General features: G+C 37.7%; 1 protein-coding gene across 1 annotated transcript; it reads left to right on the top strand.

Annotated features, from left to right (window-relative positions):
• Window positions 1–361: 361 nt before the first annotated feature.
• Window positions 362–1,297, top strand: LOC140616805 (olfactory receptor 8S1-like). The gene has a single exon (XM_072797553.1). The coding sequence runs from the start codon at window positions 362–364 to the stop codon at window positions 1,295–1,297; it is 936 nt and encodes a 311-aa protein (XP_072653654.1).
• Window positions 1,298–13,759: the final 12,462 nt, after the last annotated feature.

Below are 13,759 nucleotides of genomic sequence, written 5' to 3'. Positions count from 1 at the left end.
AGAAAATGGGTTCTTGACCAGAATATCATAGAACAAAATCAATTTTCTAGTTTAAACGGATAAAATTTATTCAAGGGTCAGACCTGAAAATTATGTAAATTTCTCTAGAGGTGTCTGTAAGAAAAGGACAACAAATTTAAAGAGCACAGAAGTTTCAGGACTTATACACCAAGCAATCAGAAAAATGAAACACATGCTTTAAAGGGACTCCATGAGAGATATTAAACAACTATAGCAATAATAAGCAGATGAAGAAAAAAGGTGTGTGTACATAGAATAAGTAGAAAGTTTGGCTTGCCAGAGGAGGTGGTTAATACATTGTTTCTCTTTCTGCTTTCTTCCAAAGTATTATCATCTTTAAATGGCCTTGGGAAACCACAGCACCATCACTGAATTCCTCCTTCTTGGACTGCCTGCTGATCATCATACCCAGGCCCTAATCTTTGTGCTTTTCCTGGTAATTTACCTCCTGACTCTGTCAGGGAACCTGCTGATGATCTTGGTTATCAGAGCCAACTCACACTTTCACACACCCATGTACTTCTTCTTGAATCACCTCTCCTTCCTGGATCTCTGTTACTCTTCGGTCACTGTTCCCAAGATGCTAGAGAACCTCCTGTCTGAGAAGAAAACCATTTCAGTGGAGGACTGTTTGACGCAGGCCTTCTTTGTGCTTGCCTCTGGGGGAACAGAGCTCTGCCTCCTTGCAGTGATGGCATATGACCGCTATGCTGCCATTTGCTACCCTCTACTCTATGGTCAGATGATGAACAATGAGCTGTGTGTGGGACTGGTATGGGGATCTTGGGGTCTGGCCTTTTTGGATGCATTCATCAATACCCTCCTAGCTTGGAATTTGGACTTCTGTGAGACTCAAGTCATCTCGAATTTCATTTGTGAGATTCCTTCTCTGTTCCCTCTATCCTGTTCCAATAGCTCTGTTAACTTTGTAGTCCTGCTCTGCTCTGCCCTCCTGCATGCCTTTGGGACCTTCATTCTGGTCTTCTTCTCTTATACACGCATTGTTGCCACCATCCTAAGCATCAGCTCTACCTCAGGCAGACGCAAGGCCTTCTCCACCTGCTCCTCCCACCTCACCACAGTGAGCTTATTTTATGGCTCAGGTTTTCTTCGCTATCTCATGCCAACCTCAGGTTCTCCATGGGAGTTGGTTTTTTCCATGCAGTACAGTGTGGTCACTCCCCTAGTGAATCCCCTTGTCTACAGCCTTAAAAACAAGGAAGTTAAAGCAGCTCTGAAAAACATGTTGCAGAAACATTTAAAACGTCTTAGATAGCAGAGAACAACCAGAAGATGATTGGGAAGAAGGGCAGAATTACAGGAAAATACCTGAATAATAAGCATTAAGGAAAATTTTTGTTTGCTCACAATGTCAGATATGACAAAATATCTTTTAAAGCCTCCTTTGTTTAGAAATGCACGAAAAATAGCAAAGTATTTTCTTGCTTTGGTTCATATTTTATCTTTCTCAGAAGCAGAAAACATGCATCAGATAACTATTTCAATTCAAATAATTTGATTATAGACATAGATTATTCCTTTTGTTTGCAAGACATTAACAAAATGCTTAGCGCTTTGGACATAATTCAGAAATTATGTCCCGAATTCTTACATGGATTTCTGTGGGTATTAAACTGGGGATTAAGTTTTGCTACAAGGTAAAAAGCCAGGGTCTATAAAGGAAGAAAAATATAGGCTTGAGACTTGTGGAAAGTGGGTTTAAGATGAGGTCTGATTGAACAGTGGCTCAAAGGCAAGATAGGTGCAGCTGAAGGTGTGTTGTTGGGCTAAAAGTCTTCCACAAGCCTTGTGAAGCATTATCTGCCAAATGGCAAATGGTAGAGATTTCATTCACTCTAGGGTAGTATAGCAGGGCTGGTGGCCCAGAAGACTTGGGTCTGGTAGAAAGTGATGGGATTTATAAAAGAAGTGCATGAAGTAGGGAGAATCTTACACAGAAATTTCCTGAGGGAGGAAAAAAAGGACGGTCATGGAGAAGACTAATCAGAAAAACTGCATAAAATCATTTACCAAAGCATCCTAGACACATCTATAAAACCACTTGCTAAAGTATCCTAGGAATCTTAGAAATACAAAGCTACACAGACACTGTGATTTACTCTACAATATCTTAAATGAAGGTAGATTTAGTTTTTAAAAGAATTTTATTTAAATTGTAACTAATTAATATTATTAATTAGTTTATAATAATTAACATTATTATTAGTTTCAGAGGTAGAATTCAGTGATTCATCACTTGCATACAACACCCGGTGCTCATGACTTCAAGTGCCCTCTTCAATGCTTATCATTCAGTCACCCAGTCCCCCCACCCAACTCCCCTCTAGCAACCCTCAGTTTGTTTCCTAGAGCTAAGAGTCTCTTATGGTTTGCCTCGCTCTCTGTTTTTGTCTTATTTTATTTTTCCTTCCCTTCCCCTATGTTCATCTGTTTTGTTTCTTAAATTCCACATATGAGTGAAACCATATGGTATTTATCTTTCTCTGAATGATTTAGTTCACTTAGTATAATACCGTCTAGTTCCATTCATGTCCTTGCAAATGGCAAGATTTCATTCTTTTTTAGTGGTTGAGTAATATTCCTGTGTGTGTGTGTGTGTGTGTGTGTGTGTGTGTGTGGCTTCTTTATCCATTAATCTATGGACATTTGGGCTCTTTCTGTATTTTGGCTATTGTGGACATTGCTGCAATAAACATTGGGGTGCATGTGCCCCTTCAAATCACTATGTTTGTGCCTTTTGGATAAATACCTAGTAGTGTTGAAGATCAGTTGACCATTGAGTTAAGAGTCCATTTCTGGGTTCTCTATTCTGTCCCATTGATCTATGTGTCTGTTTTTGTGCCAGTACCATACTGTCTTGATGACTACAGCTTTATAATACAGCTTGAAGTCTGGGATTGTGATGCCTCCAGCTTTGGTTTTCTTTTTCAACAATTTTTTGGCTACTTAGAGTATTTTCTGGTTCCATACAAATTTTTTTCCAGAAAAAGTATTTTCTGGTTTAGGATTGTTTGTTCCAGTTCTGCGAAAAATATTGATGGTATTTTCATAGGGATTGCATGGAATGTATGGATTGCTTTGGGTAGCATAGACATTTTAACAATATTTGTTCTTCCAATCCATGAGCATGGAATGTTTTTTCCATTTCTTCGTGTCTTCCTTAATTACTTTAATAAGTATTCTATAGTTTTCAGAGTACAGATCCTTTACTTCTTTGGTTAGGTTTTTCCTAGGTATCTCATGGTTTTAGGTGCAATTGTAAATGGGATCAATTCCTTGATTTCTCTTTCTTCTGACTCATTGTTAGTATATAGAAATGCAACTGACTCCTGTACATTGATTTTATATCCTGCTATTTTGCTGAATTCCTGTGTAACGTTCATGTCATCTGTGAAGAGTGGAAGTTTGAATGCTTTGCTGACTTGGATGCCTTTTAATTCTTTTTGTTGTCTGATTGCTCTTAGGACTTCCAGTACTATGTTGAACAACAGTGGTGAGAGTGGATATCCTTGTGTTCCTAACCTCAGGAAAAAGCTCTCAGTATTTCCCCATTGAGGATGACATTATCTGTGGGTCTTTCCTATATGGTTTTTATTATATTGAGGTATGTTGCCTCTATCCCTACACTGCAGAGTTTTTATCAAAAAATGATGTTGCATTCTGTCAAATGCTTTTTTGCATATATTGAAAGGATCGTATGGTTCTTATCCTTTCTTTTATTAACGTGATATATCACATTGATTGATTTGCAGATATTGAACCACCCTTGAAACCCGGAAATAAATTCCACTTGGTTGTGGTGAATAATCCTTTTAATGTACTGTTGGATCCTATTGGCTAATATCTTGGTGAGAATTTTTGCATCCATGTTCATCAGGGATATTGGTCTGCAATTCTCTATTTTAGTGGGGTCTTTGGTTTTAGGATCACAGTAATGCTGGCCTCATGGAATGAGTTTGGAAGTTTTCCTCCCATTTCTATTTTTTGAAACAGCTTCAGAAGAATAGGTATTAGTTCTTCTTTAAATGTTTGGTAGAATTCCCCTGGAAAACCATCTGGCCCTGGACTCCTGTTTGTTGAGAGATTTTTGATTACTGCTTCAATTCCTTTGAGGGTTATGGGTCTGTTCAGATTTTCTATTTCTTCCTGTTTCCATTTTGGTGGTTTATATGTTTCTAGGAATGCATCAATTTCTTCCAGATTGCCTAATTTGTTGACATATAGTTGCTCATAATATGTTCTTATAATTGTTTGCATTTCTTTGGTGTTGGTTCTGATCTCTCCTCTTTCATTCATGATTTTATTTATTTGGGTCCTTTCTCTTTTCTTTTTGATAAGTCTAGCTAGGAGGTTTATCAATCTTGTTAATTCTTTCAAGAGTCAGCTTCCAGTTTGATTCATCTGTTCTACTGTTTTTTTCTATTTCTATATCATTGATTTCTACTCTATTCTATTATTTCCCTTCCCCTGATGGATTTAGGTTTTATTTGCTGTTCTTTTTCTAGCTCTTTTAGGTTTAAGGTTTGGTTGTGTATTTGCGACTTTTCTTATTTCTTGAGAAAGACCTGTATTGCTATGTACTTCTCTCTTAGGACTGCCTTTGCTGCATCCCAAATGTTTTGAACAGTTGTGATATCATTTTCATTTGTTTCCATGAATTTTTAAATTCTTCTTTAATTTCCTGGTTGACTCATTCATTCTTTAGTAGGATGCTCGTTAACCTTGAAAGTAGATTTAACACTAAGTTGTTGAAATGACTGGATGGCCAAAAGGGAGAAGGATGGAGGGGGTCTTAGAGAAGCAAAACAGAACGAAGAAGTTATTCCAACCCTAGGCTGACACTGATATTTCTACATTGGCTGCTATGCTGCTGGGGGCACCAGGGGCAGGACCACTGAGGAGAGGAATCTCAGTGGTTCTAGGACTGCTGAAAAAGTACTGCACTCACTACTCCTTACAGAATCAGAATCTGCCCCCACCATTGCCTCCTCTGCCTCCTCCTCCTATCCCTCCTCCTCTTTTTCTCCTTCTCCTTCTCCTTTTTATTCTTATTCATACACTTAAACAGACCACTGCCTCCAATTGGCTAAATGCAGCCAGAAGCCTATTAGCAAGAGAATCTGGGAAATGTCCTATGTGAGCTTCTAGTCCAAGTATTGTAAAATCAAGAATATAAGGGTGAATGTAGAGCTTGTAAATGTGACACTCCTGGCTCCAGAAAAGAAGGCTTCCAGACGTTGGAAACCTAGGTCTGTACCTGCCCTATAAAGCAATTGGTTGCTTAGCTTAAAGGATGGATCTCAGGCATTCACAGCCCTCAGTGAATGCATAGAAATGTAGACAAAGGACAGATGTGATTTCTGTAACTCTACTCCAAGGCAAAACATTATAATTTAGGGCTCTAATATTGTAATTTGTGAGTTTTTTTCCAAACCCTGGGAACTTTGAAAATTCCCAAGCAGCCTTCCAAAAAGAGAGGGTTTTAAGAGACTATTTAAGACTCTCTTACTTTCTGTACCCCTCTTACTCACTTTACAGTGCCTCTGTTCCCACTTAGGCAGTCCCCTCTGCAGGCCTCTCCTACCTCTTCCACTGTTCCAGCAAATCCACCTAAAATTTTGTTCTTTATTTTTTATTTGTTTACTAAAGGAAATCTAACTAAAGCAATTTTGCCTAATAATCACCTCCACTAACAAAACACTTACTGAATATCTACTCATATAATTTCAGAATTTCACACAGGATAGACCTATTCCAGCTCTTTCCAATATTTTGCCCTATTTTATTTTTATTTTTTATCATTAAATTTATCTTAGATTTTGTTTTTTTCTTTCTTTTATTTAAATTCAATTAGCCAACATATAGTATATCATTAGTTTCAGATGTAGAGTTCAGTTATTCATCAGTTCCATATAACACCCAGTGCTCATCACATCAAGTGCCCTCCTTAATGCCCATCACTCATTTACCCCATCCTCCCACCCACATCCCTTCCATAAACCCTCATTTTGTTTCCTGTAGTTAAAAGTTTCTCATGGCTTGTCTCCCTCTCTGATTTCTTCCCATTCAGTTTTTCTTCCCTTCCCCTATGATCCTCTGCACTGTTTCTTGTATTCCATGTGTGAGTGAAACCACATGATAATTGTCTTTCTCTGACTTATTTCACTCAGCATAATACTGGGTACTCCAGTTCCATCCATATCGATGTAAATGATAAGATTTCATCCTTTCTGATGACTGAGTAGTATTCCATCATATATATATGGAATATATATGGAGATATATATCTATAGATATAGATATAGATATAGATATAGATGATAGATATAGATATAGATATAGAGATAGATATAGATAGATATAGATATCTCACATCTTCTTTATCCATTCCTCTGTTCATGAACATTTTGGCTCTTTCCAGAGTTTGGCTATTATGGATATTGCTGCTATAAACATTGGGGTGCAGGTGCCCCTTCTCACCAAGAAATGGGCAGGAGACATGAACAGACGTTTCTCCAAAGAAGACATAGACATGGCCAACAGACACATGAAAAAATGCTCCACATCACCAGGGAAATACAAATCAAAACCACAATGAGATACAACCTTACACTAGTCAGAATGACTAAAATTAACAAGACAGGAAACAACAAATGTTGGTGAGGATACAGAGAAAGGGGAACCCTCTTACGCTGTTGGTAGGAACGCAAACTGGTACAGCCCCTCTGGAAAATAGTATGAGGTTCCTCAAGAAGTTAAAAATAGCTACCCTATGACCCAGCAATTCACTAGTAGGTATTTAATCCAAAGATACAAATGTATTTTTCCCTGTTTTAGATCTGTTTTCTTCTTTGGAAATTTCAAAAGTTTTCAGTCAACTTGCCTTTCTCATTTAATTGCATTTTAAAAGGTCTATTTATCAAATATTAAGTTCTTAGCATTTGAGTGATTAAAGTTACAATTTGTAAGGACTCAATTTCTTTTAGGTATTTTTCTCATACTGCATATATTTTTACAATACATGTATTTCTGAAGCAAGTCAATATATATTTATTTTTCTTCATATTAAAAACAACAAGACTAAAAATGTTCCATGGACACTGTGCAGCTTAAATTATTTTTCACTTTACTTTTGACTATGTTGAAATCATAAAGAATTATTGCTTCATGTAAAACACTAACATTTTTCTTTAAAATTTTTTAAAATATAAATCATTAAAATACAGAGAAATAGTTCTACTACACAGTGAAGACCACTATTAACACTTAGGTATAACTCAGTCCAATTTTTCTATGAGAAATGTCTTTAGGGTACATTCTTATTCACAGCCATGATTATAATTTATAAGCAATTTTGTTTCTGTCATTTTACTTAAATTAAACATTTTCCATTTCCAAAAATATTTTAGTCTCTATTATATTTTATAAAGAACACGGGCACTGGGCAGCCCGAGTGGCTCAGAGGTTTAGCGCCACCTTCAGCCCAGGGCGTGATCCTGGAGACTCGGGATCGAGTACCACATCAGGCTCCCTGCATGGAGCCTGCTTCTCCCTCTGCCTGTCTCTCTCTCTCTCTCTCTCTCTCTCTCTCTCTTCTCTCTCTCTCTCTCTTTCTTTCTTTCTCTCATGAGTGAATAAATAAAATCTTAAAAAAAAAAGAACTCGGGCACTGAGGGGGGCACTTGATGGGATGAGCACTGGGTGTTATGCTATCTGTTGGCAAATTGAACTCCAATAAAAAATAAATAAAAATAAAAAATAAAAAAAGAACAGGGGATCCCTGGGTGGCTCAGCGGTTTAGCGCCTACCTTCGGCCCAGGGCGTGATCCCAGGGATCGAGCCCCACGTCAGGCTCCTTACATGGAGCCTGCTTCTGCCTCCACCTGTGTCTCTGCCTCTCTCTCTTTCTCTCTGTGTCTCTCATGAGTGAATAAATAAAATCTTTTAAAAAATAAAATAAAGAACAAAAAAGGCCATAGCTTTTTTAACAGTTCCCCTACTATTGAATACTTCATTATCTAGCAATTGTTCCAAAGAATTTTCCTCTTTTTCTCCCTCCTTTTTTCCATGGGCTTCTCCTTTCTTTCCTGCTTCCCTTTTTAATTTTTCCTGATTTAGGAAATCAGAAGCATAGGATTGAATTATTAATTCCTGCTTATAAGGCACTGTCATAAAATCAGTATACACATATACTACTTTAATTTCATTTATTTTCTTTTTGTTATGTTGTTCCTTTGTTTCTAAAGGTATTACAAACCATGCCCTACCTCCTAATCTAATAACTAAAACTTATTTGTAATTAAATTTACTTTTGATTTCCTCCCTCATCCTGTCATCTGAGAAATTGTACATCCCCTTAAACTTTGTGTTTATAAATTTCTTTTATAAGTTTATAAACTTCCTTTCAGGATACCTAGGTGGCTCAGTGGTCAAGCATCTGCCTTTGACTCAGGTGGTGATCCTGGGGTCCTGGGATTGAGTCCCACATTAGGCTTCCCACAGGGAGCCTGCTTCTCCCTCTGCCTATGTCTCTGCCTCTCTCTGTGTGTCTCTCATGAATAAATAAATAAAATCTTTTTTTAAAAAACCTTCCTTTCATATTTTATTATTGTCTGATTTTGTTATCAAAAACAAGCTATACTTACAACTTTACATTAATATTGCTCTCAAATATCTTTGAAAATCATTCAATTGTTTTAGTGTATAAATCCCAGGTATGCCCAAATCCAGGTATCTACATACCAGAAAAGAAAACGGAACACCCATCTAGTGGTTTATTATCCTTTGAATTCACGAATGAGATCTTGATGTGGAATGCACCCCACCTGTTTACCTAATGTCATTCTCCAGAGAAGGCGGCACAGCCTTCTTACAGAACACTAGAGCTGTATCTACAGCTCCTTTTCTGTCTACAAGCTTACGTATATCACAAACATTAAACTCAATTTCTCCATTTGGGGCTATTTAGCATAATGACAAAAAGCAGTTTTTAAGGTCTTATGATATAAATTTTAACCCTGACTCTACCACTTAACTTTATAAATTTGGACCAGATATTCCACTGTGCCTCAGTTCCTCATGGGGTAAATGAGGGTAATAAAGGTTCCAGCTCATAGAGTTCCTGTGGGGAATTAGTTATCATGCCTAAAATGTGTAGGGCAATACCTGGAATTTGGTACATAATTAATAAACATTAAAAAAATAATTAATAAACATTGATCATTGTTTTTGTTTTGGTCTCATTCTCTTCTAAAACTTTGAAAACATAACTAGTTTTTAGCATTAAGGCACATCTAAATATTCTTCCATCTGGCCAGTGCTTCCACTCTTCCTTATAGACAGCAATACACTGTAAATCTAAAATCCAGTGGGTATTTTGTATTTCTAATTGTTCAGAACCAAACTGCTGCATTTATCACCATCTCCTCCTTGGCTTACATAACCTTCATTCAACTATTTCCCTGAAAGCCTCCCTGATTGTTGACACGACTGATCACCAACATATTCATCTGAGAGGTATTTATGAATTCAAATCATGAGGGCAAAGGAACATAACCTGAGATAAATACACAGCTTCCCTTTGCTTTCCCAAATGTGACATACCAAGACTAAGCACACAAAGGGTGTTGCCACCTACCTTGCTTCCTTTGGAACACACTAAACACCTGAAAGTTTTCATCAAAGTTAAAGCTTCAACATAGAAGTTCCAAAAGCCCACACTAAATAGAATCCCTTGAGCTTTTAAAAATGTGTTTGTTTTGTGTGAGTCTAAAGTTGGGCTTCATGCTCTGACTCCAGAGAATAAAAGACATTGGCCTTTTGGTCTCCTGGGGTGCCAGGCTCTGCTGGCCAATTATTATCTAATCTACACCTGCCCTTCTGAAGGGTTTTATCTGGGAATCACTCATCTCATGGATTCTCTTAGTACAACAGTATTTAAAGTCAGAGAGAAGACTAAAATCAGGGATGCCCGAGGGGTTGAACTTAAGACTACCAGAAGAACCCCTCCATACCTTTTGTGGAGGATTTGAGAGTCTTCATATAGCCAGTAGGAGAAAAAACCAGGACCAAGGTAGAGCTCAGAGGATATGTACCTTGAAGCTTCAGGCTTTGAGAGTATCTAGCTCTTAGGTAATTGATTTTCATGGCTTTACTGTAACTTCCCATTAGAAAAAAAATCAATAATCTGAAGTTCCTGTAATTGGTCTTCAGGAACATAGAGATCTCGTGGACTGAGGTACAAATCAGGGTTGCAGGAAATCTTCTGAGCCACAAAAAGTCCAGAGCTTGGTAATGTCTCAGTGACCCTCTGATGTCTCTCTCTCTCTCTCTCTCTGTCTCTCTCCCCTGATAAATTCATTCTGGCTCTCTGAGATGTGTCTTTTTACCCTGGGTCTTCTTGTAGACATTTTTTGCTAGAGACTGAGCCCCCAAATCTAGGCAGATTCATATTCTCAATGCATTGAGGTCTATGTGTACCCCTACTCTGAGCAGCTTCTTGGGGAAAACTCTCTGGCCTTGATGACTGATGTTGGGCAATGGGAATGGGATTTCATGCATTCTGGGTACAAACTCTGTATTGTCTAGGCCCTAAATGCATAATTAAAGCAGAGTAAAGCAACTCAGAGTATAATAGAGGAGGATTAGACAGAGTACATCATCACAGCAGATAGTATATGTTTTTGTCCTTTTCTAGAATCCACTTACATGTGCCACAGAAAGTTAAATTTTTTGCTATTAATAACTCCCCCAGTCTCCCAAATGGTTCAAACTGATGCAGGTGCTGAAGCACACAGGAAAAGGGGCAGAAGTCAAGAAATATTTAGGAGAAAATTTTGCTGATGTTCTTTTTCCATGCCCTCCTACTTTCAGCCCTTCTTCCAGTTCAGGGAACTCCCAGATTCCCAGGGGATTTATAATGTTTCTGAGTATACAAACTTTCCCACTTTTGGTCAGTAAACAGAGGAAATACTGACACTCTCTCTCTTCTTTTTCTTATTAATCCATCTATCCCAGCATTTGTGAAATTAACATTTTTAAATTAAATACATTTGAGATTGACAAAGTGTTAAGAAACCTATGTTTGTTCTCTTTGTCTAGGAAGGTTTCCCAACAACTTGTCCCCTTGGAAAGAATGTGATAAATTACCAAACTGCCTGAGCTCAAATCCCAAGTTCTCCATTGGTGCCTTTTTGTCATTAGACAGGGTTCTTAAATGCTGGCTGTTGCCTCAGGTCCTCGTCTGTTTAAAAGAAAGAAAAAGGATAAGAAGATAAAAATGGCTGCATCATGGGATTTTTTTAGAGAAAAAAGTAGGTTAATATATATAAAGTGCTTGGAATCAAGCATTGTCTTTTCAAATCATCACCATCATCATCATTATCCTGATTCCTTAATCTAAGGGGGTTAATACTGTGACTAATTTGACATTTAAACTCAGTCATTCCAGTGGAATAAATATCCAATGATAAAATGAGATAAAATGAGATGACTCTTTAAAAAAAACAAACAAAAGTCAGGGGCCTGGGTGGTTCAGTTGGTTGGGCATCTGACTTTTGGTTTCAGTTCAGGTCATAATCTGATTTCTGAGATCGAGCTCCACATCGGGCTCCCTGCATTCAGCAGGGAGTCTGCTTCTTTCTTCCCTCTCTTTCTGCACCCCCCTGCTTGCACACCCATGCTTTTTTGCTCTCTCTCTCTCTCTCTCTCATAGATAGATAGATAGATAGATATTTTTAAAGAATCAACATCATGCTGATTTGTAAAGCAGGTAAGACAGAACTAAAGGTTGCAGACATGTTTGACAAGTGCTCATATATGACTCTCTTATACAAATTCAAACCCCAGCTAACTTCTAATTTCTGCATTGATCTCTCTCTCTTCTTTCTTTAAGGATCTAGGACATCCCTTCATTACCTACTCTGAATCTAGGCTGTATCTTATAAATTTCATTGTAAATTGAAGGCACTGTGACCCTTCTGGATGAGTAAGTACACACAATGTAGACAAAGAGTAAATGTGAAAGAAATGAAACTATACTATGCCTAATTCATACAGAAAATTCTAAACACTGAAATGCTCATATTTTTTAAGAGAGTGGTCTCAACTGACTTTTCAATTTTGTTTTATTTACTAGTGTAGAAAACAGGAAAATTGTTTTCTTCTAACAGAACTTGACAAAAGCAGAGATAAAAGAGGTCCTTGAAATTTTTTTTCAACAGTTTGTTTTCCTTCTCTGCTAAATTTAAGTTGATTTCAGCCATCTATGCTGCATATAAGTCTAGTAGCCAGAACTGAGATGAGGGCACCTGGGTGGCTCAGTCATTTAAGAATCTGCCTTTGGCTCAGGTCATGATCCCAGCATCCTGGGATTGACCCAGCATCGGGCTCCTTTCTCAGCAGGGAGCCTGCTCCTCCCTCTGCCTTTGCCTGCAGCTCCTGCTGCTTGTGCTCTCTTTCTCTCTGTCAAATAAATAAATAAAATCTTAAAAAAAAAATAAAAGAGGTAGGTCTTCTTATGACCTCCATTAAAAAATAAATAACTGAGATGGAAACTGAATTTAAGAAAATCTCATAGTCTGAGAAAGTATGTAAAGATTCAGTATTTATCGTGGGGGAAGAATCAGAAAGGACAGCACTGAGAAGGTGGCTGTTCTACAGGATTAAACTCATTATGAGCCCTTTGGGCAACATCAAGGTCACACCTTACAGTGTCAGGACAAAGTTCAAGAATACAGGCTAGATTCTGAGCACAAGGGGACAGGCCAGAGTTTGTGTGGCATTACAAAACCAGGCAAGAGGTTTCAAGAGGCACAACCTAAGTATGTAGCCCCAGATTATTTTTCAAACTAGGCACAAAGGCAAAGGCTAATACTAGAATAAATCCCTGAATGCTAGACAAAAGTGACATAAAATCAAAGAGAAAAAAAAGCTGAGTATCTATAAAATAGTTAAGCAGCTGTATATAAAAGGTTGTCTTCTCTGCCTACCTAGCATAGCCTGGTTTATAACAGTCCACCTATGAATATCTGCTGTCTGAATAACGGGCTTATGGAAATATGGTAGAAGCATAAACAAATGAAAAGAAGGATTGTGAATAGAATGGGTAAAGTCCACTACCAGACCCTCCATAGCTACAACAATTTAACTTCTCTTCCTCCTCCTCCTCTTCCTACACACACACACACACACACACACACACACACACACAGAGCATTTTTTTCTCTTTCACTTATCTTTAATGTTGAATCTTTATCAAGATTATGGGTCTGGAACCTTTCCCAGAAATGTTACCTATACAACCTATACTCTTCATTTCATTATTTTTTATTTCTTTATTCAACAAATACTCACTGGGGTTCCACCTATGTACTTCCCTTCACTAGGCTGAGTGTTCTGGATGCCAAATACAGTCAAGCACAATCACTGCCTCCATGAAATTACAGTATCAAGAAATGGAAAACTTTAATGCACTACACATACACACTAACACTGACTACAATAGCAAAACAGGGATTCATGTGGTAGCCTACTGGGAACAGTTATTTATTATGAGCTGATGAGTTAGATCATACTGTAGAGAAACAGAAGAATTCTTAAGAAACTCTTCAGAAAAGTTGAGACTCAGTATAGAAAAAATACAGGCTTTATAATAAAAAGTTCAGAGTTGGAATCATGGTATGAATCATTTGGGTGATACTCAAACATTTTTTGTTTC

This window comes from Canis lupus, chromosome 25, assembly GCF_048164855.1.
Source record: "Canis lupus baileyi chromosome 25, mCanLup2.hap1, whole genome shotgun sequence".
Lineage (NCBI taxonomy): Eukaryota > Metazoa > Chordata > Mammalia > Carnivora > Canidae > Canis > Canis lupus.
The sequence above is the reverse complement of the archived record's forward strand: the minus strand, read 5'-3'. Positions and strand labels throughout refer to the sequence as shown.